The sequence below is a fragment of the Oncorhynchus nerka genome, linkage group LG12, assembly GCF_034236695.1.
Source record: "Oncorhynchus nerka isolate Pitt River linkage group LG12, Oner_Uvic_2.0, whole genome shotgun sequence".
In the NCBI taxonomy this organism is placed as follows: domain Eukaryota; kingdom Metazoa; phylum Chordata; class Actinopteri; order Salmoniformes; family Salmonidae; genus Oncorhynchus; species Oncorhynchus nerka.
The window spans coordinates 8,516,628-8,543,229 of NC_088407.1; the positions used below are offsets into that span (position 1 = coordinate 8,516,628).

General features: G+C 52.3%; 1 protein-coding gene across 1 annotated transcript in view; it reads left to right on the forward strand.

Moving 5' to 3' along the window:
• LOC135574244 (short transient receptor potential channel 5-like) overlaps positions 1-19,300 on the forward strand; it is a 109,002-nt gene extending 89,702 nt beyond the window's left edge. The window contains exons 15-16 of the mRNA XM_065025210.1: positions 1-41; positions 18,209-19,300. The exon at positions 1-41 is cut by the window's left edge and continues 49 nt beyond it. Of these exons, the coding sequence (XP_064881282.1) occupies positions 1-41; positions 18,209-19,216 (1,049 nt within the window). The 3' untranslated portion in view covers positions 19,217-19,300. The remainder of the gene's footprint in view (positions 42-18,208) is intronic.
• The last annotated feature ends 7,302 nt before the right edge of the window (positions 19,301-26,602 follow it).

A 26,602-nucleotide genomic window follows, 5' to 3' on the forward strand; every position in this document is an offset into this window, starting at 1 on the left:
GCGCCAAGACGGACGAGGGATTGACCGAGGAGAACTTTAAGGTGTGTGTGTTTTCTATTCATTCTCCAAACGTCCAGTGTCTTTCCTACAGATTCTAACGTTCCTCATGCATGGCTTTTAGCAGTTCTTCTTCCCCCTTTTCTCATCTCTCCCTAACCTGTCCCTCTCCTCTCCTCTATCACTAACCTGTCCCTCTCCTCTCCTCTATCACTAACCTGTCCCTCTCCTCTCCTCTCCTCAATCCCTAACCTGTCCCTCTCCTCTCCTCTCTCCCTAACCTGTCCCTCTCCTCTCCTCTATCACTAACCTGTCCCTCTCCTCTCCTCTCCCCTCAATCCTAACCTGTCCCTCTCCTCTCTCTCTCTCCCTCTCCTCTCTCTCCTAACCTGTCCCTCTCCTCTCCTCTCTCCCTAACCTGTCCCTCTCCTTCTCTCCTCTATCTCTAACCTGTCCCTCTCTCTCTCTCTCTCTCCCTAACCTGTCCCTCTCCTCTCTCTCTCTCTCTCACTAACCTGTCCCTCTCTCTCTCCTCTATCACTAACCTGTCCCTCTCCTTCTCTCCTCTCCTCTCCCTAACCTGTCCCTCTCCTCTCCTCTCTCCCCCCTAACCTGTCCCTCTCCTCTCTCTCTCTCTCCTAACCTGTCCCTCTCCTCTCTCCTCTCTCCTCCCTAACCTGTCCCTCTCCTTCTCTCATCTCTCCCTAACCTGTCCCTCTCCTTCTCTCCTCTCTCTCTCCCCTAACCTGTCCCTCTCTCTCTCATCTCTCCCTAACCTGTCCCTCTCCTCTCATCCTCTCCCTCTCCTCCTTCTCTCCCTCTCCTTCTCCTCTCTCTCTCTCCCTAACCTGTCCCTCTCCTCTCCTCTCTCCCTAACCTGTCCCTCTCCTTCTCTCCTCTCTTCTCTCCCTAACCTGTCCCTCTCCCTAACCTCCCTCTCTCTCCTAACCTGTCCCTCTCCTTCTCTCCTCTCTTCTCTCCTAACCTGTCCCTCTCCTCTCATCTCTCCCTAACCTGTCCCTCTCCTTCTCTCCTCTCTTCTCTCCCTAACCTGTCCCTCTCCTTCTCTCCTCTCTCTCTCCCTAACCTGTCCCTCTCCTTCTCTCCTCTCTTCTCTCCCTAACCTGTCCCTCTCCTTCTCTCCTCTCTTCTCTCCCTAACCTGTCCCTCTCCTTCTCTCCTCTCTTCTCTCCCTAACCTGTCCCTCTCCTCTCATCTCTCCCTAACCTGTCCCTCTCCTTCTCTCCTCTCTTCTCTCCCTAACCTGTCCCTCTCCTTCTCTCCTCTCTCTCCCTCTCCCTAACCTGTCCCTCTCCTTCTCTCCTCTCTCCCTCTCTCCCTAACCTGTCCCTCTCCTTCTCTCCTCTCTTCTCTCCCTAACCTGTCCCTCTCCTTCTCTCCTCTCTTCTCTCCCTAACCTGTCCCTCTCCTTCTCTCCTCTCCTCCCTAACCTGTCCCTCTCCTTCTCTCCTCTCTTCTCTCCCTAACCTGTCCCTCTCCTCTCCTCTCTCCCTAACCTGTCCCTCTCCTTCTCTCCTCTCTTCTCTCCTAACCTGTCCCTCTCCTCTCATCTCTCCCTAACCTGTCCCTCTCCTTCTCTCCTCTCTTCTCTCCTAACCTGTCCCTCTCTTCTCTCTCCCTCTCTGTCTCTCCTTCTCTCCTCTCCCTCTCCTAACCTGTCCCTCTCCTTCTCTCCTCTCTTCTCTCCCTAACCTGTCCCTCTCCTCTCTTCTCTCCTAACCTTCTCTCCTTCTCTCCTCTCATCTCTCCCTAACCTGTCCCTCCTCTCCTTCCCTCTCCTCTCCTCTCCCTAACTCTCCTAACCTGTCCTCTCCTTCTCTCTCTCTCCCTAACCTGTCCCTCTCCTTCTCTCCTCTCTTCTCTCCCTAACCTGTCCCTCTCCTTCTCTCCTCTCTAACCTGTCCCTCTCCTCTCTCTCCTTCTCTCCCTAACCTGTCCCTCTCCTTCTCTCCTCTCTCTAACCTGTCCCTCTCCTTCTCTCACCTCTCCCTAACCTGTCCCTCTCCTTCTCTCCTCTCTTCTCTCCCTAACCTGTCCCTCTCCTCTCTCTCCTCTCCTTCTCTCTCTCACCTCTCCCTAACCTGTCCCTCTCCTCTCTCTCTCCCCTAACTGTCCCTCTCTTCTCCCTCTCCTCTCCCTAACCTGTCCCTCTCCTTCTCTCTCTCTTCTCCTCTCTCCTAACCTGTCCCTCTCCTTCTCTCTCTCTTCTCTCCCTAACCTGTCCCTCTCCTTCTCTACTCTCTTCTCTCTCCTAACCTGTCCCTCTCCTTCTCTCATTCTCTCCCTAACCTGTCCCTCTCCTTCTCTCCTTCATCTCTCTCCTCTCTTCACTCCCTAAACCTGTCCCTCTCCTCTCCTCTCCTCTAACCTGTCCCTCTCCCTTCTCTCCTCTCCTCTCTCCTAACCTGTCCCTCTCTTCTCTCCTCTCTTCTCTCCCTAACCTGTCCCTCTCCTCTCTTCTCTCATCTCTCCTAACCTGTCCCTCTCTTTCTCTCCCTCTCATCTCTCCCTAACTGTCCCTCCTTCTCTCCTCTCCTGTCCCTCTCCTCCCCTAACCTGTCCCTCTCCTTCTCTCTCTCTTCTCTCCCTAACCTGTCCCTCTCTCCTCTTCTCCCTAACCTGTCCCTCTCTCTTCTCTCCCTCCTCCCTAACCTGTCCTCTCCTTCTCTCCCCTCTATCTCTCCTAACTCCCTGTCCCTCTCATCTCTCCCTAACCTGTCCCTCTCTCTCTCTCTCCTAACCTGTCCCTCTCCTTCTCTCTCTCTCTCCTAACCTGTCCCCTCTCCTTCTCCCTAACTGTCCCTCTCCTCTCTCTCTCCTAACCTGTCCTCTCTTCTCTCCTCTCTTCTCTCCTAACCTGTCCCTCTCCTCTCCTCCTCCTAACCTGTCCTGTCCCTCTCCTTCTCCTAACCTGTCCCTCTCTTCCTCTCTCCTAACCTGTCCCTCTCTTCTCTCCTCTCATCTCTCCCTAACCTGTCCCTCTCCTTCTCTCCTCTCTCCCTAACCTGTCCCTCTCCTTCTCTCCTCTCCTCTCCCTAACCTGTCCCTCTCTCTCACCTCTCCCTAACCTGTCCCTCTCCTTCTCTCCTCTCTTCTCTCCCTAACCTGTCCCTCTCCTCTCTTCTCTCCTAACCTGTCCCTCTCCTTCTCTCCTCTCTCTCTCCCTAACCTGTCCCTCTCCTAACCTCTCCCTCTAACCTGTCCTCTCCTCTCATCTCTCCTAACCTGTCCCCCTCTCTCTCCTCTCCTCTCCCTCCCTGTCCTCTCCTCTCTCTTCCCTCCCTCCCTAACCTGTCCCTCTCATCTCTCCTCTCATCTCTCCCTAACCTGTCCCTTTCCTCTCTTTCTCCTGTCCCTCTCCCTTCTTCCCTCCCTCCTAACCTGTCCCTCTCTTCTCTCTCTCATCTCTCCCTAACCTGTCCCTCTCCTTCTCTCATCTCTCCCTAACCTGTCCCTCTCCTTCTCTCCTCTCATCTCTCCCCTAACCTGTCCCTCTCTCTTCTCTCTCTCCTAACCTGTCCCTCTCCTTCTCTCCTCTCACCTCTCTAACCTGTCCCTCTCCTTCTCTCTCCCTCCTGTCCTCTCTCTCTCTCCCTCTATCCTAACCTGTCCCTCTCCTCTTCTCTCTCCCTCTGTCCCTCTCTCTCCCTAACCTGTCCCTCTCCTCTCAACCTGTCCCCTCTCTTCTCTCCTCCTGTCCCTCTCCTCTCCTCTCTCCTCTCTCCCTAACCTGTCCCTCTCCTCTCCTCACTAACCTGTCCCTCTCCTCTCACCTCTCCTAACCTGTCCCTCTCTCTCTCTCCCTAACCTGTCCCTCTCCTTCTCTCCTCTCTTCTCCCTAACCTGTCCCTCTCCTCCTCTCTCAACCTGTCCCTCTCCTTCTCTCCTCTCCTAACCTGTCCCTCCTTCTCCTCTCTCTCTCCTAACCTGTCCCTCTCCTTTCTCTCTCCTAACCTGTCCCTCTCTTCTCTCGATCTCTCCTCTCCCATCTCTAACCTGTCCCTCTCCTTCATCTCTCTCCTCTTCCTCTCATCTCTCCTAACCTGTCCCTCTCCTTCTAACCTGTCTCTCCTCTCTCTTAACTCTCTCCTAACCTGTCCCTCTCCTTCTATCACTCCTCTCTTTTCTCTCCCTAACCTGTCCCTCTCCTCTCTCTCCTCTCTAACCTCCCTCTCTTTCTCTCCTCTCATCTCTCCTAACCTGTCCCTCTCCTCTCACTCTCTCTCTCCTAACTCCCTCTCTTCTCCCTCTCATCTCTCCCTAACCTGTCCCTCTCCTCTCTCTCTCCTCTCTCACTAACCTGTCCCTCTCCTTCTCTCCTCTCTTCTCTCCCTAACCTGTCCCTCTCCTTCTCGCCTCTCTCCCCTAACCTGTCCCTCTCCTCTCCTCTCTCCCTAACCTGTCCCTCTCCTTCTCTCCTCTCTTCTCTCCCTAACCTGTCCCTCTCCTTCTCTCTCATCTCTCCCTAACCTGTCCCTCTCCTTCTCTCCTCTCTTCTCTCCCTAACCTGTCCCTCTCCTCTCTTCTCTCCCTAACCTGTCCCTCTCCTCTCATCTCTCCCTAACCTGTCCCTCTCCTTCTCTCTCTCCTAACCTGTCCCTCTCCCTCTCCTCTCCTCTAACCTGTCCCTCTTCTCTCCTCTCCCTAACCTGTCAACTCTCATCTCTCTCCCTAACCTGTCCCTCTCCTTCTCTCATCTCTCTCTCCCTAACCTGTCCCTCTCCTCTCTCATCTCCCTAACCTGTCCCCTCTCCTCTCATCACTCCTAACCTGTCCTTCTCTCCTTCTCTCCTAACTGTCCCTTCTCTCTCCTCTCTCCCTAACCTGTCCCTCTCCTCTCTCTCTCTCCCTCCTTCCTCCTTCTCTCCTCTCCCTCTCCCTAACCTGTCCCTCTCCTCTCCTCTCCTCTCTCCCTAACCTGTCCCTCTCCTCTCTCTATCACTCTCCCTCCTCTCTCTAACCTGTCCCTCTCCTCTCCTCTCTCTCTCCCTAACCTGTCCCTCTCTTTCTCTCTCCCTCTCCCTCTCTCCCTAACCTGTCCCTCTCCTTCTCTCTCTTCTCTCCCTAACCTGTCCCTCTCTAACCTGTCCCTCTCTTCTCTCTCTCTTCTCTCCCTAACCTGTCCCTCTCCTCTCCTCTCTCCCTAACCTGTCCCTCTCCTTCTCTCCTCTCTTCTCTCCCTAACCTGTCCCTCTCCTCTCATCTCTCCCTAACCTGTCCCTCTCCTTCTCTCCTCTCTTCTCTCCCTAACCTGTCCCTCTCCTTCTCTCCTCTCTTCTCTCCCTAACCTGTCCCTCTCCTTCTCTCCTCTCTCTCTCCTAACCTGTCCCTCTCTCTCCTCTCCTCTATCCCTAACCTGTCCTCTCCTTCTTTCCTCTCACTCTCTCCTAACCTGTCCTCTCCTCTCCCTCTCTCTTAACTGTCCTCTCTCTCTCTCTCCCTAACCTGTCCCTCTCCTTCTCTCCTCTCTTCTCTCCCTAACCTGTCCCTCTCCTTCTCTCACCTCTCCCCTAACCTGTCCCTCTCCTTCTCTCCTCTCCTCTCTCTCTCCTCTAACCTGTCCCTCTCCTCTCTTCTCTCTAACCTGTCCCTCTCCTTCTCTCCTCTCTAACCTGTCCCTCCTTCTCTCCTCTCTCCCTAACCTGTCCCTCTCTCTCTCATCTCTCCTAACCTGTCCCTCTCCTCTCATCCTCTCCCTAACCTGTCCCTCTCCTCTCATCTCTCTCTAACCTGTCCCTCTCCTCTCCTCTCATCTCTCCTAACCTGTCCCTCTCTCTCTCTCTCTCTCCCTAACCTGTCCCTCTCCATCTCTCCTGTCTTCTCTCCCTAACCTGTCCCTCTCCTTCTCTCCTAACCTGTCCCTCTCTCTCATCTCTCCCTAACCTGTCCCTCTCCTCTCCTCTCATCTCTCCCCTAACCTGTCCCTCTCTCTCCTCTATCACTAACCTGTCCCTCTCTTTCTCTCCTCTCCTCTCTCCCTAACCTGTCCCTCTCCTCTCCTCTATCACTAACCTGTCCCTCTCTTTCTCTCCCTCTCCTCATCTCTCCCTAACCTGTCCCTCTCCTCTCTCCCTAACCTGTCCCTCTCCTCTCCTCTCTCTCTCCCTAACCTGTCCCTCTCTTTCTCTCCTCTCTGTCTCTCCCTAACCTGTCCCTCTCCCTGTCTCTCTCTCCTCTCCCCTCCTGTCCCTAACCTGTCCCTCTCCTTCTCTCCTCTCATCTCTCCCTAACCTGTCCCTCTCTTCTCTCTCCTCTCTCACTAACCTGTCCCTCTCCTTCTCTCCTCTCTTCTCTCCTCTAACCTGTCCCTCCTCTCTCTCTCATCTCTCTCCTAACCTGTCCCTCTCCTTCTCTCCTCTCCCTCTCTCCCTAACCTGTCCCTCTCTCTCCTCTATCCCTAACCTGTCCCTCTCTCTCTCTCTCCTCTCCCTAACCTGTCCCTCTTCTCTCCTCTCATCCTAACCTGTCCCTCTCCTTTCTCTCCCTCTCTTCTCTCTAACCTGTCCCTCTCCTCTCCTCTCTCCCTAACCTGTCCCTCTCCTCTCTCTCTCTCCTCCCATAACCTGTCCCTCTCCTTCTCTCTCTTCTCTCCTAACCTGTCCCTCTCCTTCTCTCCTCTCTCTCTCCTAACCTGTCCTCTCCTTCTCTCCTCCTCACCCCTCTCCCTAACCTGTCCCTCTCCTTCTCTCCTCTCTCTCTCTCCTTACCTGTCCCTCTCCTCTCCTCTCTCCCTAACCTGTCCCTCTCTTCTCTCCTCTCTCCCTAACCTGTCCCTCTCCTTCTCCTCTCTTCTCTCCTAACCTGTCCCTCTCCTCTCTCTCCTCTCTAACCTGTCCCTCTCCTTCTCTCCTCTCTCTCTCCTAACCTGTCCCTCTCCTTCTCTCTCAACCTCTCCCTAACCTGTCCCTCTCCTCTCTCTCATCTCTCCCTAACCTGTCCCTCTCTTCTCTCTCTCTCCCTAACCTGTCCCTCTCCTCTGTCCCTTCTCTCTCCCTAACCTGTCCCTCTCCTCTCACCTCTCCCTAACCTGTCCCTCTCCTCTCATCTCTCCCTAACCTGTCCCTCTCCTCTCCTCTCATCTCTCCCTAACCTGTCCCTCTCCTCTCCTCTCTCCCTAACCTGTCCCTCTCCATCTCTCCTGTCACCTCTCCCAACCTGTCCCTCTCCTCTCATCTCTCCCTAACCTGTCCCTCTCCTCTCATCTCTCCCTAACCTGTCCCTCTCCTCTCCTCTCCTCTCTCCCTAACCTGTCCCTCTCCTCTCCTCTATCACTAACCTGTCCCTCTCTTTCTCTCCTCTCCTCTCTCCCTAACCTGTCCCTCTCCTCTCCTCTATCACTAACCTGTCCCTCTCTTTCTCTCCTCTCATCTCTCCCTAACCTGTCCCTCTCCTCCTCTCCCTAACCTGTCCCTCTCCTCTCCTCTATCACTAACCTGTCCCCTCTCTCCCTCTGTCTCTCCTCTCATCTCTCCCTAACCTGTCCCTCTCCCTTCTCTCTCTCTCTCTCCCTACCTGTCCCTCTTCTCTCTCTCCTCTCTCCCTAACCTGTCTCTCCTCTCATCTCCTAACCTGTCCCTCTTCTCTCTCCTCTCTCCCCTAACCTGTCCCTCTCTCTCCTCTCCTCTCTCCCTAACCTGTCCTTCTCTCTCTTTCCCTCTCCTTCTCTCACCTCTCCTAACCTGTCCCTCTCCTCTCCTCTCTCCCTAACCTGTCCCTCTCTTCTCTCCTCTCATCTCTCCCTAACCTGTCCCTCTCCTCTCTCCTCTATCCCTAACCTGTCCCTCTCCTCTCCTCTCCCTATCTAACTCTGTCTCATCTCTCTCTCTTCTCCTCTATCACTAACCTGTCCCTCTCCTTCTCTCTCTCCTCCTCTCCTAACCTTTCTCCCTCTCCTTCTCTCCTCCCTCTCCTCTCTCCCTAACCTGTCCCTCTCTTCTCTCCTCCTGTCCCTCTCTCTCCTAACCTGTCCCTCTCCTTCTCCTCTCTATCTCTATCTTCTATCATCTCTCCCTAACCTGTCCCTCTCATTCTCTCTCTCATCTCTCCCCTAACCTGTCCCTCTCCTCTCATCTCTCCTAACCTGTCCCTCTCCTCTCTCTCTCTCTCCTAACCTGTCCCTCTCCTCTCATCTCTCCTAACCTGTCCCTCTCCTCTCACCTCTCCTAACCTGTCCCTCTCCTCTCTGTCCCTCTCTCCTCTCTCCCTAACCTGTCCCTCTCCTCTCCTCATCTCTCCCTAACCTGTCCCTCTCCTTCTCTCCTCTCCTCTCTCCCTAACCTGTCCCTCTCCTCTCCTCTATCACTAACCTGTCCCTCTCCTCTTCTCTCCTCTCACCTCTCCCTAACCTGTCCCTCTCCCTCTCCTCTCCTCTCCTCTCCCTAACCTGTCCCTCTCCTTCTCTCCTCTCATCTCTCCCTAACCTGTCCCTCTCCTCTCCTCTCATCTCTCCTAACCTGTCCCTCTCCCTTCTCTCTTTGTCCTCTCATCTCTCTAACCTGTCCTCTCTCATCTCTCTCTCTCCCTAACCTGTCCCTCTCCTCTCCTGTCCTCTCTCCCTAACCTGTCCCTCTCCTTCTCTCTCCTCTCCTCTCTCCCTAACCTGTCCCTCTCTTCTCTCATCTCTCTCTAACCTGTCCCTCTCCTCTCTCTCCTCTCACCTCTCCCTAACCCTCTCCTCCCTCTCCTTCTAACTCCTCTCCTCTCTGTCCCTAACCTGTCCCTCTCTCCCTCCTCTCTCTCCTAACCTGTCCCTCTCCTTCTCTCTCATCTCTCCTAACCTGTCCCTCTCCTTCTCTCCTCTCCCTAACCTGTCCCTCTCCTCTCTCACCTCTCCCTAACCTGTCCCTCTCCTTCTCTCCTCATCTCTCCCTAACCTGTCCCTCTCCCTCTCCTCTCTCATCTCCCCTAACCTGTCCCTCTCCTCTCCTCTCTCACCTAATCCTAACCCCTCTCTCTCTCTCATCTCTCCCTAACCTGTCCCTCTCCTCTCCTCTCTCCTAACCTGTCCCTCTCCTTCTCTCTCATCTCTCCTAACCTGTCCCTCTCCTTCTCTAACTCTCTCCCTAACCTGTCCCTCTCCTCTCCTCTCTCCTCTCCCTAACCTGTCCCTCTCCTTCTCTCTCCTCTATCACTAACCTGTCCCTCTCTATTTGTCTCTCCTCTCCTCTCCCCTAACCTGTCCCTCTCCTCTCCTCTATCACTAACTGTCCCTCTCTTTCTCTCCTCTCTCTCTCCCTAACCTAACCTGTCCCTCTCTCTCTCTCCTCTCTCCATCCCTCTCCCTAACCTGTCCCTCTCTTTCTCTCTCTCTCTCACTAACCTGTCCCTCTCTTTCTCTCCTCTCCTCTCTCCCTAACCTGTCCCTCTCCTCTCTCTCTCTCTCTAACCTGTCCCTCTCCTTCTCTCCTCTCATCTCTCTCCCTAACCTGTCCCTCTTCTCTCATCTCTCCCTAACCTGTCCCTCTCCTTCTCTCCTCTCATCTCTCCCTAACCTGTCCCTCTCCTTCTCTCACCTCTCCCTAACCTGTCCCTCTCCTTCTCTCCTCTCATCTCTCCCTAACCTGTCCCTCTCCTCTCTCTCCTCTATCCCTAACCTGTCCCTCTCCTTCTCTCCTCTCACCTCTCCCTAACCTGTCCCTCTCCTCTCTCTCTCTCCCTAACCTGTCCCTCTCCTCTCATCTCCTCTCTAACCTGTCTCTCCTCTCTGTTCTCCTCTCTTCTCTCCTAACTCATCTCTCCCTAACTGTCCCTCTCCTTCTCTCACTCATCTCTCTATCACTAACCTGTCCCTCTCCTTCTCTCCTCTCCCTCTCTCCTAACCTGTCCCTCTCCTCTCTCTCTCTCTCCTAACTAACTGTCCCTCTCCTTCTCTCACTCTCCCTAACCTGTCCCTCTCCTTCTCTCCTCTCTCCCTAACCTGTCCCTCTCCTCTCTCTCTCATCTCTCCCTAACCTGTCCCTCTCCTCTCTCTCTCCTAACCTGTCCCTCTCTTTCTCTCCTCTCATCTCTCCCTAACCTGTCCCTCTCCTTCTCTCTCATCCTCCCTAACCTGTCCCTCTCCTCTCTCTCTCTCTCCTAACTTGTCCCCTCTCTCTTCTCCTCTCTCTTCCTAACCTGTCCCTCTCCTCTCCTCTCTCCTAACCTGTCCCTCTCTCTCTCATCTCTCCCTAACCTGTCCCTCTCTCTCTCTCTCTCTCTCCTAACCTGTCCCTCTCCTCTCCTCTATCTCCTAACCTGTCCCTCTCCTTCTCTCCTCTCCTCTCTCCCTAACCTGTCCCTCTCCTCTCCTCTATCACTAACCTGTCCCTCTCTTTCTCTCCTCTCATCTCTCCCTAACCTGTCCCTCTCCTCTCCTCTAACCTGTCCCTCTCTCACTCTCTCTCTCTCCTAACCTGTCTCTCCTTCTCTCCTCTCCTCTCTCCCTAACCTGTCCCTCTCCTCTCTCTCTATCACTAACCTGTCCTCTCTCTTTCTCTCCTCTCCCTCTCCCTAACCTGTCCCTCTCCTCTCCTCTCTCTCTCCCTAACCTGTCCTCTCTCTCTCTCTCTCTCTCTAACCTGTCCCTCTCCTCTCTCTCCTCTCCCTAACCTGTCCCTCTCCTCTCCTCTCTCTCCCTAACCTGTCCCTCTCCTCTCCTCTCATCTCTCTAACCTGTCCCTCTCCTCTCTCTCTCCTCTCTCCTAACCTGTCCCTCTCCTCTCCTCTCCTCCCCTAACCTGTCCCTCTCCTTCTCTCCTCTCCTCTCTCCCTAACCTGTCCCTCTCCTCTCCTCTCTCCCTAACCTGTCCCTCTCCTTCTCTCCCCCTCTCCTCTAACCTGTCCCTAACCTTCTCTCCTCTCCTTCTCTCCTAACCTGTCCCTCTCCTTCTCTCATCTCTCCTAACCTGTCCCTCTCTCTTCTCTCCTCTCTCATCTCTCCCTAACCTGTCCCTCTCTTCTCTCCTCTCCTCTCTCCCTAACCTGTCCCTCTCCTTCTCTCCTCTCTCTCCTAACCTGTCCCTCTCCTTCTCTCATCTCTCCCTAACCTGTCCCTCTCCTTCTCTCATCTCTCCCTAACCTGTCCCTCTTCTCTCTCTCATCTCTCCTAACCTGTCCCTCTCCTTCTTCTCTCCTCTCCCTAACCTGTCCCTCCTCCTCTCTCTCTCCCTAACCTGTCCCTCTCTTCTCTCCTCTCTCCCTAACCTGTCCCTCTCCTCTCATCTCTCCCTAACCTGTCCCTCTCCTCTCCTCTCTCCCTAACCTGTCCCTCTCCTCTCATCTCTCCCTAACCTGTCCCTCTCCTCTCCTCTCTCCCTAACCTGTCCCTCTCCTCTCCTCTCCTCTCTCCCTAACCTGTCCCTCTCCTCTCTCTCCCTAACCTGTCCCTCTCTTTCTCCCTCTCTTCTCTCCCTAACCTGTCCCTCTCCTCTCTCTCACTCTCCCTAACCTGTCCCTCTCTTTCTCTCCTCTCATCTCTCCCTAACCTGTCCCTCTCCTCTCCTCTCCTCTCATCCCTAACCTGTCCCTCTCCTCTCCTCTCTCCTAACCTGTCCCTCTCCTTCTCTCCTCTCCTCTCTCCCTAACCTGTCCCTCTCCTCTCCTCTATCACTAACCTGTCCCTCTCCTTCTCTCCTCTCATCTCTCCCTAACCTGTCCCTCTTCTCTCATCTCTCCCTAACCTGTCCCTCTCCTTCTCTCCTCTCATCTCTCCCTAACCTGTCCCTCTCCTTCTCTCACCTCTCCCTAACCTGTCCCTCTCCTTCTCTCCTCTCATCTCTCCCTAACCTGTCCCTCTCCTCTCCTCTCCTCTATCACTAACCTGTCCCTCTCCTTCTTTCCTCTCACCTCTCCCTAACCTGTCCCTCTCCTCTCCTCTCTCCCTAACCTGTCCCTCTCCTCTCCTCTCTCCCTAACCTGTCCCTCTCCTTCTCTCCTCTCTTCTCTCCCTAACCTGTCCCTCTCCTTCTCTCATCTCTCCCTAACTTGTCCCTCTCCTTCTCTCCTCTCACCTCTCCCTAACCTGTCCCTCTCCTTCTCTCCTCTCCTCTCTCCCTAACCTGTCCCTCTCCTTCTCTCTCACTCTCCCTAACCTGTCCCTCTCCTTCTCTCACTTCTCTCCCTAACCTGTCCCTCTCCTCCTCTCCTCTCCCTAACCTGTCCCTCTCTCTCATCTCTCCCTAACCTGTCCCTCTCCTCTCATCTCTCCCTCCCTAACCTGTCCCTCTCCTCTCCTCTCATCTCTCCCTAACCTGTCCCTCTCCTCTCTCTCTCCTAACCTGTCCCTCTCCATCTCTCCTCACCTCTCCCAACCCCTCTCCTTCCTCTCTCCTAACCTGTCCCTCTCCTCTCATCTCTCCCTAACCTGTCCCTCTCCTCTCTCATCTCTCCCTAACCTGTCCCTCTCCTCTCTCCCTCTCTCTCTCCTTTCTCCTCTCACCTCTCCCTAACCTGTCCCTCTCCTCTCCTCTATCACTAACCTGTCCCTCTCCTTCTCTCCTCTCATCTCTCCCCTAACCTGTCCCTCTCCTCTCCTCTCACTCCCTAACCTGTCCCTCTCCTCTCCTCTCACTAACCTGTCCCTCTCTTTCTCTCTCTCTCCCTCTCTCCCTAACCTGTCCCTCTCCTCTCCTCTCTCTCCTAACCTGTCCCTCTCTCTCTCCTCTCCTTCTCTCTAACCTGTCCCTCTCCTCTCTCTCTCTCCTAACCTGTCCCTCTCCTTCTCTCCTCTCACCTCTCCTAACCTGTCCCTCTCCTCTCATCTCTCCCTAACCTGTCCCTCTCCTTCTCCCTCTCATCTCTCCCTAACCTGTCCCTCTTCCCTTCTCTCCTCTATCACTAACCTGTCCTCTCTCTCTCTCATCTCTCCTCCTGTCCCTCTCCTCTCTCTCCTAACCTGTCCCTCTCCTCTCTCTCTCTCCCTAACCTGTCCCTCTCCTTCTCTCTCTTCATCTCCCTCCCTAACCTGTCCCTCTCCTCTCTCTCCTCTCCCTAACCTGTCCCTCTCCTCTCTCCTCTCACTCTCCCTAACCTGTCCCTCTCCTTCTCTCTCTCTCTCTCTCCCCTAACCTGTCCCTCTCTCTCTCTCTCTAACCTGTCCCTCTCCTTCTCTCTCTCATCTCTCCCTAACCTCTCTCTCCCTAACCTGTCCCTCTCCTCTCTCTCCCTCTCCTAACCTGTCCCTCTCCTTCTCTCACCTCTCCCTAACCTGTCCCTCTCCTCTCTCCTCTCCTCTCTCCCTAACCTGTCCCTCTCCTCTCTCTCTCTCCCTAACCTGTCCCTCTCCTTCTCTCCTCTCATCTCTCCCTAACCTGTCCCTCTCCTTCTCTCTCTCTGTCTCTCCTCCTGTCCCTCTCCTAAACCTGTCCCTCTCCTTCTCTCTCTCTCCCTAACCTGTCCCTCTCCTTCTCTCCTCTCTCTCCCTAACCTGTCCCTCTCCTTCTCTCACCTCTATCCCTAACCTGTCCCTCCTTCTCTCTCTCATCTCTCCCTAACCTGTCCCTCTCCTTCTCTCACCTCTCCTAACCTGTCCTCTCCTCTCTCCTCTCATCCCCTAACCTGTCCTCTCCTCTCTCCTCTCCCTAACCTCCTCTCACTCTCCTCTCACCTCCCTAACCTGTCCCTCTCCTTCTCTCCTCTCTTCTCTCCTAACCTGTCCCTCTCCTCTCATCTCTCCCTAACTGTCCCTCTCCTTCTCTCCTCTCCTCTCTCCCTAACCTGTCCCTCTCCTCTCTCTCCCTAACTCTCCCTCTCCTTCTCTCCTCTCACTCTCCTAACCTGTCCCTCTCCTCTCTCTCTCTCCTAACCTGTCCCTCTCCTTCTCTCTCTCATCTCTCCTAACCTGTCCCTCTCCTTCTCTCCTCTCTCTCCTAACCTGTCCCTCTCCTCATCTCTCCCTAACCTGTCCCTCTCAGCTCTCCTCTCCTAACCTGTCCTCTCTCCTCTCTCTCCTCTCCCTAACCTGTCCCTCTCCTTCTCTCCTCTCACCTCTCCCTAACCTGTCCCTCTCTCTCTCCCTAACCTGTCCCTCTCCTCTCTCTCTCCTCTCTCCCTAACCTGTCCCTCTCCTCCTCCCTCCCTCTCCTCTCTCCCTAACCTGTCCCTCTCCTCTCTCTCTCCCTAACCTGTCCCTCTCCTTCCCTAACCTGTCCCTCTCCTCTCCTCATCCCTAACCTGTCCCTCTCCTCTCTGTCTCTCCCTAACCTGTCCCTCTTCCTCTCCTCTCCTCTCTCCTAACTGTCCCTCTCTTTACTCTCCTCTCCTCCCTAACCTGTCCCTCTCCTCTCCTCTCTCTCCCTAACCTGTCCCTCTCCTTCTCTCCTCTCATCTCTCCCTAACCTGTCCCTCTCCTTCTCTCCTCTCTTCTCTCCCTAACCTGTCCCTCTCCTCTCATCTCTCCCTAACCTGTCCCTCTCCTTCTCTCCTCTCTCTCTCTCCCTAACCTGTCCCTCTCCTTCTCTCCTCTCTCTCCCTAACCTGTCCCTCTCCTCTCATCTCTCCCTAACCTTTCCCTCTCCTTCTCTCCTCTCTCACTAACCTGTCCCTCTCCTTCTCTCCTCTCATCTCTCCCTAACCTGTCCCTCTCCTTCTCTGTCCACTCCTAACCTGTCCCTCTCCTTCTCTCCTCTCTCCCTTAATTGTCCCTCTCCTTCTCTCTCCTCTCTCTCCTAACCTGTCCCTCTCCTCTCCTCTCTCCCTAACCTGTCCCTCTCCTCTCATCTCTCTCCTCTCCCTCTCTCTCTTCTCTCTCCTAACCTGTCCCTCTCCTTCTCTCATCTCATCTCCCTAACCTGTCCCTCTCCTTCTCTCCTGTCCCTCTTCTCTCCTCTCTCCCTAACCTGTCTCTCCTAACCTGTCCCTCTCCTTCTCTCACCTCTCCTTAACTGTCCCTAACCTGTCCTCTCCTCTCATCTCTCTCTCTCCCTAACCTGTCCCTCTCCTTCTCTCCTCTCACCTCTCCTCATAACTGTCCCTCTCTCTCTCCCTAACCTGTCCCTCTCCTTCTCCTCTCCTCTCTAACCTGTCCCTCTCCCTCTCCTCTCTCTCTCCCTAACCTGTCCCTCTCCTTCTCTCATCTCTCCTAACCTGTCCCTCTCCTAACCTGTCCCTCTCCTTCTCTCCTCTCTTCTCTCCCTAACCTCCCTCTCCTCTCCTCTCATCTCTCCCTAACCTGTCCCTCTCCTTCCTCCTCTCATCTCTCCCTAACCTGTCCCTCTCCTTCAGTAACCTGTCCTCTGTCCCTCTCCTCTCATCTCTCCCTAACCTGTCCCTCTCCTTCTCTCCTCTCTCCCTAACCTGTCCCTCTCCTTCTCTCCTCTCTTCTCTCCCTAACCTGTCCCTCTCCTTCTCTCACCTCTCTCCCTAACCTGTCCCTCTCCTTCTCTCCTCTCCTCTCTCCCTAACCTGTCCCTCTCCTTCTCTCACCTCTCCCTAACCTGTCCCTCCCTCTCCCTCTCCCTAACCTGTCCCTCTCCTCTCTCTATCCTAACCTGTCCCTCTCCTTCTCTCCTCTCTCCTCTAACCTGTCCCTCTCCTTCTCCCTCTCTCCTAACCTGTCCCTCTCCTCTCTCTCTCTCTCCTAACCTGTCCCTCTCCTTCTCTCCTCTCTCTCCCTAACCTGTCCCTCTCCTTCTCTCACCTCTCCCTAACCTGTCCCTCTCCTTCTCTCCTCTCACCTCTCCCTAACCTGTCCCTCTCCTTCTCTCCTCTCCTCTCTCCCTAACCTGTCCCTCTCCTTCTCTCACCTCTCCCTAACCTGTCCCTCTCCTTCTCTCACCTCTCCCTAACCTGTCCCTCTCCTTCTCTCACCTCTCCCTAACCTGTCCCTCTCCTTCTCTCACCTCTCCCTAACCTGTCCCTCTCCTTCTCTCATCTCCCTAACCTGTCCCTCTCCTCTCACCTCTCCCTAACCTGTCCCTCTCCTCTCATCTCTCCCTAACCTGTCCCTCTCCTCTCATCTCTCCTAACCTGTCCCTCTCCTTTCCTCTCATCTCTCCCTAACCTGTCCCTCTCCTCTCCTCTCTCCCTAACCTGTCCCTCTCCTCTCCTCTCCTCTCTCCCTAACCTGTCCCTCTCCTTCTCTCCTCTCTTCTCTCCCTAACCTGTCCCTCTCCTTCTCTCACCTCTCCCTAACCTGTCCCTCTCCTTCTCTCCTCTCATCTCTCCCTAACCTGTCCCTCTCCTTCTCTCCTCTCCCTAACCTGTCCCTCTCCTTCTCCTCACTAACCTGTCCCTCTCCTTCTCTCACCTCTCCCTAACCTGTCCCTCTCCGTCTCTCACCTCTCCCTAACCTGTCCCTCTCCTTCTCTCACCTCTCCCTAACCTGTCCCTCTCCTTCTCTCATCTCCCTAACCTGTCCCTCTCCTCTCACCTCTCCCTAACCTGTCCCTCTCCTCTCACCTCTCCCTAACCTGTCCCTCTCCTCTCATCTCTCCCTAACCTGTCCCTCTCCTCTCCTCTCATCTCTCCCTAACCTGTCCCTCTCCTCTCCTCTCTCCCTAACCTGTCCCTCTCCATCTCTCCTGTCACCTCTCCCTAACCTGTCCCTCTCCTCTCATCTCTCCCTAACCTGTCCCTCTCCTCTCATCTCTCCCTAACCTGTCCCTCTCTCTCCTCTCCTCTCTCCCTAACCTGTCCCTCTCCTCTCCTCTATCACTAACCTGTCCCTCTCTTTCTCTCCTCTCCTCTCTCCCTAACCTGTCCCTCTCCTCTCCTCTATCACTAACCTGTCCCTCTCTTTCTCTCCTCTCATCTCTCCCTAACCTGTCCCTCTCCTCTCCTCTCCTCGATCCCTAACCTGTCCCTCTCCTCTCCTCTATCACTAACCTGTCCCTCTCTTTCTCTCCTCTCCTCTCTCCCTAACCTGTCCCTCTCCTCTCCTCTATCACTAACCTGTCCCTCTCTTTCTCTCCTCTCCTCTCTCCCTAACCTGTCCCTCTCCTCTCCTCTATCACTAACCTGTCCCTCTCCTTCTCTCCTCTCACCTCCCCCTAACCTGTCCCTCTCCTCTCATCTCTCCCTAACCTGTCCCTCTCCTTCTCTCCTCTCCTCTCTCCCTAACCTGTCCCTCTCCTCTCCTCTATCACTAACCTGTCCCTCTCCTCTCCTCTCACCTCTCCCTAACCTGTCCCTCTCCTCTCCTCTCTCCCTAACCTGTCCCTCTCCTCTCCTCTCATCTCTCCCTAACCTGTCCCTCTCCTTCTCTCCTCTCCTCTCTCCCTAACCTGTCCCTCTCCTTCTCTCCTCTCCTCTCTCCTCTCTCCCTAACCTGTCCCTCTCCTCTCCTCTCATCTCTCCCTAACCTGTCCCTCTCTCTCCTCTCCTCGATCCCTAACCTGTCCCTCTCCTCTCCTCTCCTCGATCCCTAACCTGTCCCTCTCCTCTCCTCGATCCCTAACCTGTCCCTCTCCTCTCTCTCCTCTCCTCTCTCCCTAACCTGTCCCTCTCCTTCTCTCCTCTCCTCTCCTCTCTCCCTAACCTGTCCCTCTCCTCTCCTCTCATCTCTCCCTAACCTGTCCCTCTCCTCTCCTCTCATCTCTCCCTAACCTGTCCCTCTCATCTCTCCTCTCATCTCTCCCTAACCTGTCCCTCTCCTTCTCTCCTCTCCTCTCTCCCTAACCTGTCACTCTCCATCTCTCCTCTCCTCTCCTCTCTCCCTAACCTGTCACTCTCCATCTCTCCTCTCCTCTCCTCTCTCCCTAACCTGTCAATCTCCATCTCTCCTCTCGTCTCTCCCTAACCTGTCACTCTCCATCTTTCCTCTCCTCTCCTCGATCCCTAACCTGTCTCTCCATCTCTCCTCTCCTCTCTCCCTAACCTGTCACTCTCCATCTCTCCTCTCCTCTCCTCTCTCCCTAGCCTGTCTCTCCATCTGTCCCTAACATGTCCCTCTCTTCTTCTCTCTTATCCACAAACTTCAGATAACTCTCTCTCTCTTCTCTCTCCCTCCTCTCCTCCTCCCTCCTCCCCTCCTCTCCTCCTTTCCTCCTCCCTCCTCTCCTCCTCTCCTCCTCTCCTCCTCCCTCCTCTCCTCCTCTCCTCCCTCCTCTCCTCCTCCCTCCTCTCCTCCTCCCTCCTCCCTCCTCCTCTCCTCCTCCCTCCTCTCCTCCTCCCTCCTCTCCTCCCTCCTCCCTCCTCTCCTCCTCCCTCCTCCTCCCTCCTCTCCTCCTCCCTCCTCTCCTCCTCCCTCCTCTCCTCCTCTCCTCCTCCACTGCAGGAGTTAAAGCAGGACATCTCCAGTTTTCGTTATGAGGTGTTAGATCTCCTTGGTAACCGCCGCCCCCCCAGATGCCTCTCTTCCAGCAGTGAAACCACACTTAGAAATGAGGGAGGAACCAGCGATGAAGGAGGGCCTGGCCCTGACCTTGACCCCTCCCTAGCGTCGCAGGAAGGGAGTGGAGCCAAGAGGTCAAAGGGCGTGACATTTCTGACCCCGACAGGAAGCATGAAGAAGAAGCCTAAATATGGCGTCTCCGCTCTGGTCCGGAGTATTTCAGGAATGGAAGTGGTATCCGTGACGAGGGAGGAAGAGGAGCAGGAAGGATGGGGGGAGGAGGAAGAGAAGGAGGGATGGGAGGAAGAAGAAGATGAGGAAGAGGGTAAACCAAAGAGCAACGGGGTGAGGAGAGAAGCCATTCCGTCCTCTTCTTTTATCTTCCCTTCATTCCCTTCTTCCTCCACCTCCGTCTCCTTATCCTTCGCACGCACTCGAAGTCGTCTCCAGCAGTTGTCGTCGGCGACGTCCAATAAGACAACAGACTCCTTTAAGCGCCTCGGCTTACTGTTCTCACGCAAAGCCCCGCCCCTTCCCCTCTCCCTCGGCCAATCTTCTCCTTCCTACACCATCTCTGACGGCTTGCTCCGCCCCCTGAGAGGTCGCGGGTCATATGACCTTGGTTCGGTGGGTCATGTGACCCACAACGAGATGCACCTGAACCAGGTCGGACACACTAACCAGGTCGGAGCCCCTCCTGCTTCCTCTGGACGAGCCAATGGGAGGGACTCTCTGCTAACCTTGCCCCTCCCACCTCCCTGTCCCTGCCAATCCCTACACTGTGCTTCCAATATGGCCGACTCGAGCTCCCACCTCCTGGACTCCAGCGAGAGCATCTTCGAGGGAGGAGGAGGAGGAGGGGGCCGGGTTTTGGGAGAGGGGTGGGTGGGGCCTTGTGATGTCATAGAGGACTCTGGCGGCATCGAAGACTCTGTCACTACACAACTGTAGAAGGTTGTAGATAGTTGTTTTCCATTGGTTTACCTAACAGCCGGTACCTTCCTAACAAACGCAAAGCCATGAGGGGACATGAGTGATGTCGCATGTTTGATGTCATAGACCTAAAAACACCCCACATATCTTACCGAGGATGTCACTTGTGATGTTATACATACACAGACTGTTTCTCTCCCCCCGTTGTGTGTGTGTGTGTGGGGGGGGGCAAGAGGAACTCAGGCGCGATTCAGCTACGCCGTAAAGACAGTTTCCATGGCTACCGAGAACGTTCGTCCCTTCTGCAAGTCTCCCGGCGCCATACAACAAGTCTTAATGCTGTATGGATATTGTATTGAGCTGTTGGACGTATGGACGTATTGCTGGCGTTTTGAGGATATACTCTGAGACTCTGTGGTGTAATGAGACTTAATGGGATGACTCTACGGGACTGTGGCCCAAGGAACTTCCTCAAAATGAACTCTTACTAGTAATAATGAACTATTTTACTACCGCTACAAATCTTTTCTTTAATTTGCAAAAAGAAACTGCTCTTTCTGTTTAAAGACAAGTGAAGGAGAGACGGAAGGAGAGAGAAAAAGGAGGAGAGATCGAGGGATACAATTTAGAAAAGAGAATGGATGAAAAAGAGAGACTGGGGAGGAAACATGTCACAATAACTTGAAGTGTGAAACAGAAAGAAATATATTTTAACTGTCCAATTCTACAAATCAACTGTCAAGCATCAATAACACAGTGAATGACCAGAGCATGTTACACACACACACACACACACACACACACACACACACACACACACACACACACACACACACACACACACACACACCCCTACCTGTTTCTCTCCAATATGTTGTCTTTGTGCTGTTGTCTCTACCCTCAAACACAATTGCACCAAGGCTACAGGTCAATGATTTTATGGCAGTCATCAATCAACGTGATCAGTCAACAAGTGTGATGTCTGATCACATGATCAGACATTGAGGAATACTGATTGAGGAGTATTGGATCAACAGTGATTGGTCGGATTCTTTTTGTTTCTATCTCGTTTAAAAACCTCATAGCACCTGACGCCCATAATCATCCCCATATGGCTGGTCTCTAGGGAGAGAGAGAGAGAGAGAGAGAGGAGGTCAATAACCCTTTATATGGCTGGTCTCTAGGGAGAGAGAGAGAGAGAGAGAGAGAGAGAGGAGATCAATAACCCTTTATATGGCTGGTCTCTAGGGAGAGAGAGAGAGGAGGTCAATAACCCTTTATATGGCTGGTCTCTAGAGAGAGAGAGAGAGAGAGAGAGAGAGAGGAGAGGAGGTCAATAACCCTTTATATGGCTGGTCTCTAGAGAGAGAGAGAGAGAGAGAGAGAGAGGAGATCAATATCCCTTTATATGGCTGGTCTCTAGGGAGAGAGAGAGAGAGAGGAGGTCAATAACCCTTTATATGGCTGGTCTCTAGGGAGAGCGAGAGAGGAGGTCAATAACCCTTTATATGGCTGGTCTCTAGGGAGAGAGAGAGAGGAGATCAATAACCCTTTATATGGCTGGTCTCTAGGAGAGAGAGAGAGAGGGCTGGTCTCTAGGGAGAGCGAGAGAGGAGGTCAATAACCCTTTATATGGCTGGTCTCTAGGGAGAGAGAGAGAGAGAGAGGAGGCTGGTCTCTAGGAGAGAGAGAGCGACAGAGGAGGTCAATAACCCTTTATATGGCTGGTCTCTAGAGAGAGAGAGAGAGAGAGAGAGAGAGAGGTCAAGGAGGTCAACCCTTTATATGGCTGGTCTCTAGGGAGAGAGAGAGAGAGAGAGAGGAGGTCAATAACCCTTTATATGGCTGGTCTCTAGGGAGAGAGAGAGAGAGAGGAGGTCAATAACCCTTTATATGGCTGGTCTCTAGGGAGAGAGAGAGAGAGAGAGGAGGTCAATAACCCTTTATATGGCTGGTCTCTAGGGAGAGAGAGAGAGGAGGTCAATAACCCTTTATATGGCTGGTCTCTAGAGAGAGAGAGAGAGAGAGGAGGTCAATAACCCTTTATATGGCTGGTCTCTAGAGAGAGAGAGAGAGAGAGAGAGAGAGGGAGGTCAATAACCCTTTATATGGCTGGTCTCTAGAGAGAGAGAGAGAGAGAGAGAGAGGAGGTCAATAACCCTTTATATGGCTGGTCTCTAGAGAGAGAGAGAGAGAGAGAGAGAGAGAGAGGAGGTCAATAACCCTTTATATGGCTGGTCTCTAGAGAGAGAGAGAGAGAGAGAGAGAGAGGTCAATAACCCTTTATATGGCTGGTCTCTAGAGAGAGAGAGAGAGAGAGAGAGAGGTCAATAACCCTTTATATGGCTGGTCTCTAGAGAGAGAGAGAGAGGAGGTCAATAACCCTTTATATGGCTGGTCTCTAGAGAGAGAGAGATAGAGAGAGAGAGAGAGAGAGAGAGAGAGAGAGAGAGAGAGACAGAGAGAGAGAGAGAGAGAGAGAGAGAGAGAGAGACAGAGAGAGAGAGAGAGAGAGAGATAACCCCTTACAGTGGGGCAAAAAAAGTATTTAGTCAGCCACCAATTGTGCAAGTTCTCCCACTTAAAAAGATGAGAGGCCTGTAATTTCCATCATAGGTCCACTTCAACTATGAAAGACAACATTAGGAAAAAAATCCAGAAAATCACATTGTAGGATTTTTTATGAATTTATTTGTAAATTATGGTGGAAAATAAGTACACATTTGACTGTCTTTCTTCATTTGTATAATTTCGTTTATTAATTTAATTTAGTTCAATGTTCTTTAGTCCTCATGGTGACAGGCTATCAACACATCGCCACTTTACAACGTGAGCTGGAGAACATATGCATTTTGAATACACTTAATTTACTTGAAACCTGAATATTTTAATACATATGAATTATTAATACATATTATTATTAATACATATTATGAGGCGTTTCTTACCTTGCCTTCAAGAGTCATAATGCAACCATGGAAACGGAGAGGCAATTATTTTAGAAAGACTTCACAGGCATGCGACTGAGTTTTAACGTTTTTTTTGGGGGGGTGGAACTTACAATTTATCCTACAATTTCTATCGATCTGAGTACCAGCTATCATTTTCATATGCACAATGTAACGAAACATTCATTTGAATCATAATATGGTTTCGCTATCAGGCGCTCTGTTTGGAATAGTGTTTTTCCACAGTGAATTGCATTTTGGGAAATGTTGTTTTCTTGGCTGCTTTATTACAGGAGTTGCTTGTTCTGTTGAGATGAATTAGCATAATCGTATTTCTGTCGTTCCGAGCTCCGTGGTTGGACGTCCCAATGCTCCGGTTAATTTCCCTAATGGCCCAGTCACGATGGGGACACATTTTCCAAATGGAGATCCTGACACACACACACACACACACACACACACACAGTTTTGTACAGCTAACCTTGTGGGGATACACATTTCAGTCCAATTAAAAAATCATATTTTTCCTAACCCCTGATACTAAACGGAACACTAACCACTAACGCGTACTCTCACCCTAACCTTATCCCAAAAACCTAACCCTAAAACTAACCCTAACCCTAATCCTAACCCTAAAACTAACCCTAAAACTAACCCTAGCTCCTAGCTCCTAGCTCCTAACCCTAACTCCTAACCCTAAAACTAACCCTAGCTCCTAACTCCTAGCTCCTAACCCTAAAACTAACCCTAGCTCCTAGCTGCTAATCCTCAAACTAAGCCTAGCTCCTAACCCTAGCTCCTAACCCTAAAATGAATCCTAGCTCCTAACCCTAGCTCCTAACCTTAAAATAAAACCCTAACTCCTAACCCTAAAACTAACCCTAGCACCTAACCCTAAAACTAACCCTAACTCCTAACCCTAAAACTAACCCTAGCTCCTAACTCTAAAACTAACCCTAGCTTCTAGCTCCTAACCCTAAAACTAAACCTAACCCTAACTAACCCTAGCTCCTAACCCTAAAACTAACCCTAGCACCGATCTCCTATACCTAAAACTAACCCTAGCTCCTAACCCTAAAACTAACCCTAGCTCCTAACCCTAAAACTAACCCTAGCTCCTAGCTCCTAGCTCCTAACCCTAAAACTAACCCTAACTCCTAACCCTAAAACTAACCCTAGCTCCTAACCCTAAAACTAACCCTAGCTCCTAGCTCCTAACCCTAAAACTAACCCTAGCTCCTAACTCCTAACCCTAAAACTAACCCTAGCTCCTAACTCTAAAACTAACCCTAGCTCCTACTTCCTAACCCTAAATCTAACCCTAGCTCCTAGCTCCTAACCCTAAAACGAATCCTAGCTCCTAACCCTAAAATTAATCCTAGCTCCTAACCCTAAAACTAATCCTAGCTCCTAACTCTAAAACTAACCCTAGCTCCTACTTCCTAACCCTAATCCTATCTCCTAGCTCCTATCCCTAAAACTAACCCTAACTCCTAACCCTAATACTAACCCTAGCTCCTAATCCTAAAACTAACCCTAACTCCTAGCTCCTAACCCTAAAATTAATCCTAGCTCATAACCCTAAAACTAACCTAGTTCCTATCTCCTAAAACTAACCCTAGTTCCTAGCTCCTAACCCTAAAACTAACCCTAGCTCCTAACCCTAAAACTAACCCTAGCTCCTAGCTCCTATCCCTAAAACTAACCCTAACTCCTAACCCTAAACCTAACCCTAGCTCCTAGCTCCTAGCCCTAAAACTAACCCTAGCTCCTAACCCTAAAACTAACCCTAGCTCCTATCTCCTAACCCTAAAACTAACCCTATCTCCTAGCTTCTAACCCTAAAAGTAACCCTAGTTCCTAGCTCCTAACCCTAAAACTAACCCTAGCTCCTAACCCTAAAACTAACCCTAGCTCCTAGCTCCTAACCCTAAAACTAACCCTAGTTCCTAGCTCCTAACCCTAAAACTAACCCTAGCTCCTAACCCTAAAACTAACCCTAGCTCCTAGCTGCTAATCCTAAAACTAAGCCTAGCTCCTAACCCTAGCTCCTAGCTCCTAACCCTAAAATGAATCCTAGCTCCTAACCCTAGCTCCTAACCCTAAAACTAACCCTAGCTCCTAGCTCCTAACCCTAAAACTAACCCTAGCTCCTAGCTCCTAACCCTAAATCTAACCCTAGCTCCTAGCTCCTAACCCTAAATCTAACCCTAGCTCCTAACTCCTAACCCTAAAACTAACCCTAGCTCCTAGCTCCTAGCTCCTAGCTCCTAACCCTAAAACTAACCCTAGCTCCTAACTCCTAACCCCAAAAATAACCCTATAAACCTAATTCTAAGCTTAAACCTAAACCCCTTAGAAATAGTATTTGACCTTGTGGGGACTAACAAAATGTCCCCAGTTGGTATGATTTATGTTTGTTTACTATTCTTATAAGAACTTCTGGTCCCCACAAGAATAGTTAAACACGTCCACACACACACACACACACACACACACACACACACACACACACACACACACACACACACACACACACACACACACACACACACACTCACACCCCCCCCCATGTTTAATGAATGGATGTGAAGCTTGAAGAAGTTTCTCGTAATAAATGCATTAATCTGTTATTTTGATACAGTCTGATGATGATACATGTGACGATTGTCCAGGGGCTGATGGTGTTACTGACAGGGGTCCAAATGGAAACAATATTCCCCATGTAGTGCATGAGCCATAGGGAATACTCGTCAAATGTAGTGTACGATATAATAAATACTGGTCAAGAGTAGTGCACTTTATAGGGAATAGGGTGCCAGCCCTGGTTAAAAGTAGTGCACTACTTTGGGGAATAGGGTGCCAGCCCTGGTCTAAAGTAGTGCACTAAGTAGGGAATAGGGTGCCAGTCCTGGTCTAAAGTAGTGCACTAAGTAGGGAATAGGGTGCCAGTCCTGGTCTAAAGTAGTGCACTAAGTAGGGAATAGGGTGCCAGTCCTGGTCTAAAGTAGTGCACTATGTAGGGAATAGGGTGCCAGTCCTGGTCTAAAGTAGTGCACTATGTAGGGAATAGGGTGCCAGTCCTGGACTATGGTAGTGCACTACATAGGGAATAGGGTGCCAGCCCTGGTTAAAATTAGTGCACTACTTCGGGGAATAGGGTGCCAGCCCTGGTCTATGGTGGTGCACTAAGTAGGGAATTGGGTGCCAGTCCTGGTCTAAAGTAGTGCACTATGTAGGGAATAGGGTGCCAGTCCTGGACTATGGTAGTGCACTACATAGGGAATAGGGTGCCAGCCCTGGTCTATGGTAGTGCACTATATAGGGAATAGGGTGCCAGTAACAGCCCCTAACCCCCCTGTCCAATAACAACCCCTAACCCCCTGTCCAATAACAACCCCTTACCCCCTGTCCAATAACGACCCTAACCACCCCCTGTCCAATAACAACCCCTACCCCCCTGTCCAATAACAACCCCTAACCTCCCCCTGTCCAATAACAACCCCTAACCCCCTGTCCAATAACAGCCCCTAACCCCCACTGCCAGATAACAACCCCTAACCCCTAACCCCCCCTGTCCAATAACAACCCCTACCCCCTAACCCCCTGTCCAATAACAACCCCTACCCCCCCCTGTCCAATAACAACCCCTAACTTCCCCCTGTCCAATAACAACCCCTACCCCCTGTCCAATAACAACCCCTAACCCCCTGCCCAATAACAACCCCTAACCGCCCCCTGTCCAATAACAACCCCTAACCCCCCCCTTTCCAATAACAACCCCTAACCCCCCTGTCCAATAACAACCCCTAACCCCCTGTCCAATAACAACCCCTAACCCCCCTGTCCAATAACAACCCCTAACCCCCCCTGCCCAATAACAACCCCTAACCCCCCTGTCCAATAACAACCCCTACCCCCCTGTCCAATAACAACCCCTAACCCCCTGTCCAATAACAACCCCTAACCCCGCCTGTCCAATAACAACCCCTAACCCCCTGTCCAATAACAACCCCTAACCCCCTGTCCAATAACAACCCCTACCCCCCTGTCCAATAACAACCCTAACCCCCCCCAAATAACAACCCCTACCCCACCCCCTGTCCAATAACAACCCCTAACCCCTGCCCAATAACAACCCCTAACCTCCCCTGTCCAATATCAACCCCCTAACCCCCTGTCCAATAACAACCCCTAACCCCCCTGTCCAATAACAACCCCTAACCCCCCTGTCCAATAACAACCCTAACCCCCTGCCCAATAACAACCACTAACCCCCTGTCCAATAACAACCCCTAACCCCCCCGCCCAATAACAACCCCTAACCCCCTGTCCAATAACAACTCCCTGTCCCCCTGTCCAATAACAACCCCCCCCCCATCCAATCCAATAACAACCCCCTAACCCCTGTCCAATAACAACCCCTAACCCCCTGTCCAATAACAACCCCTAACCC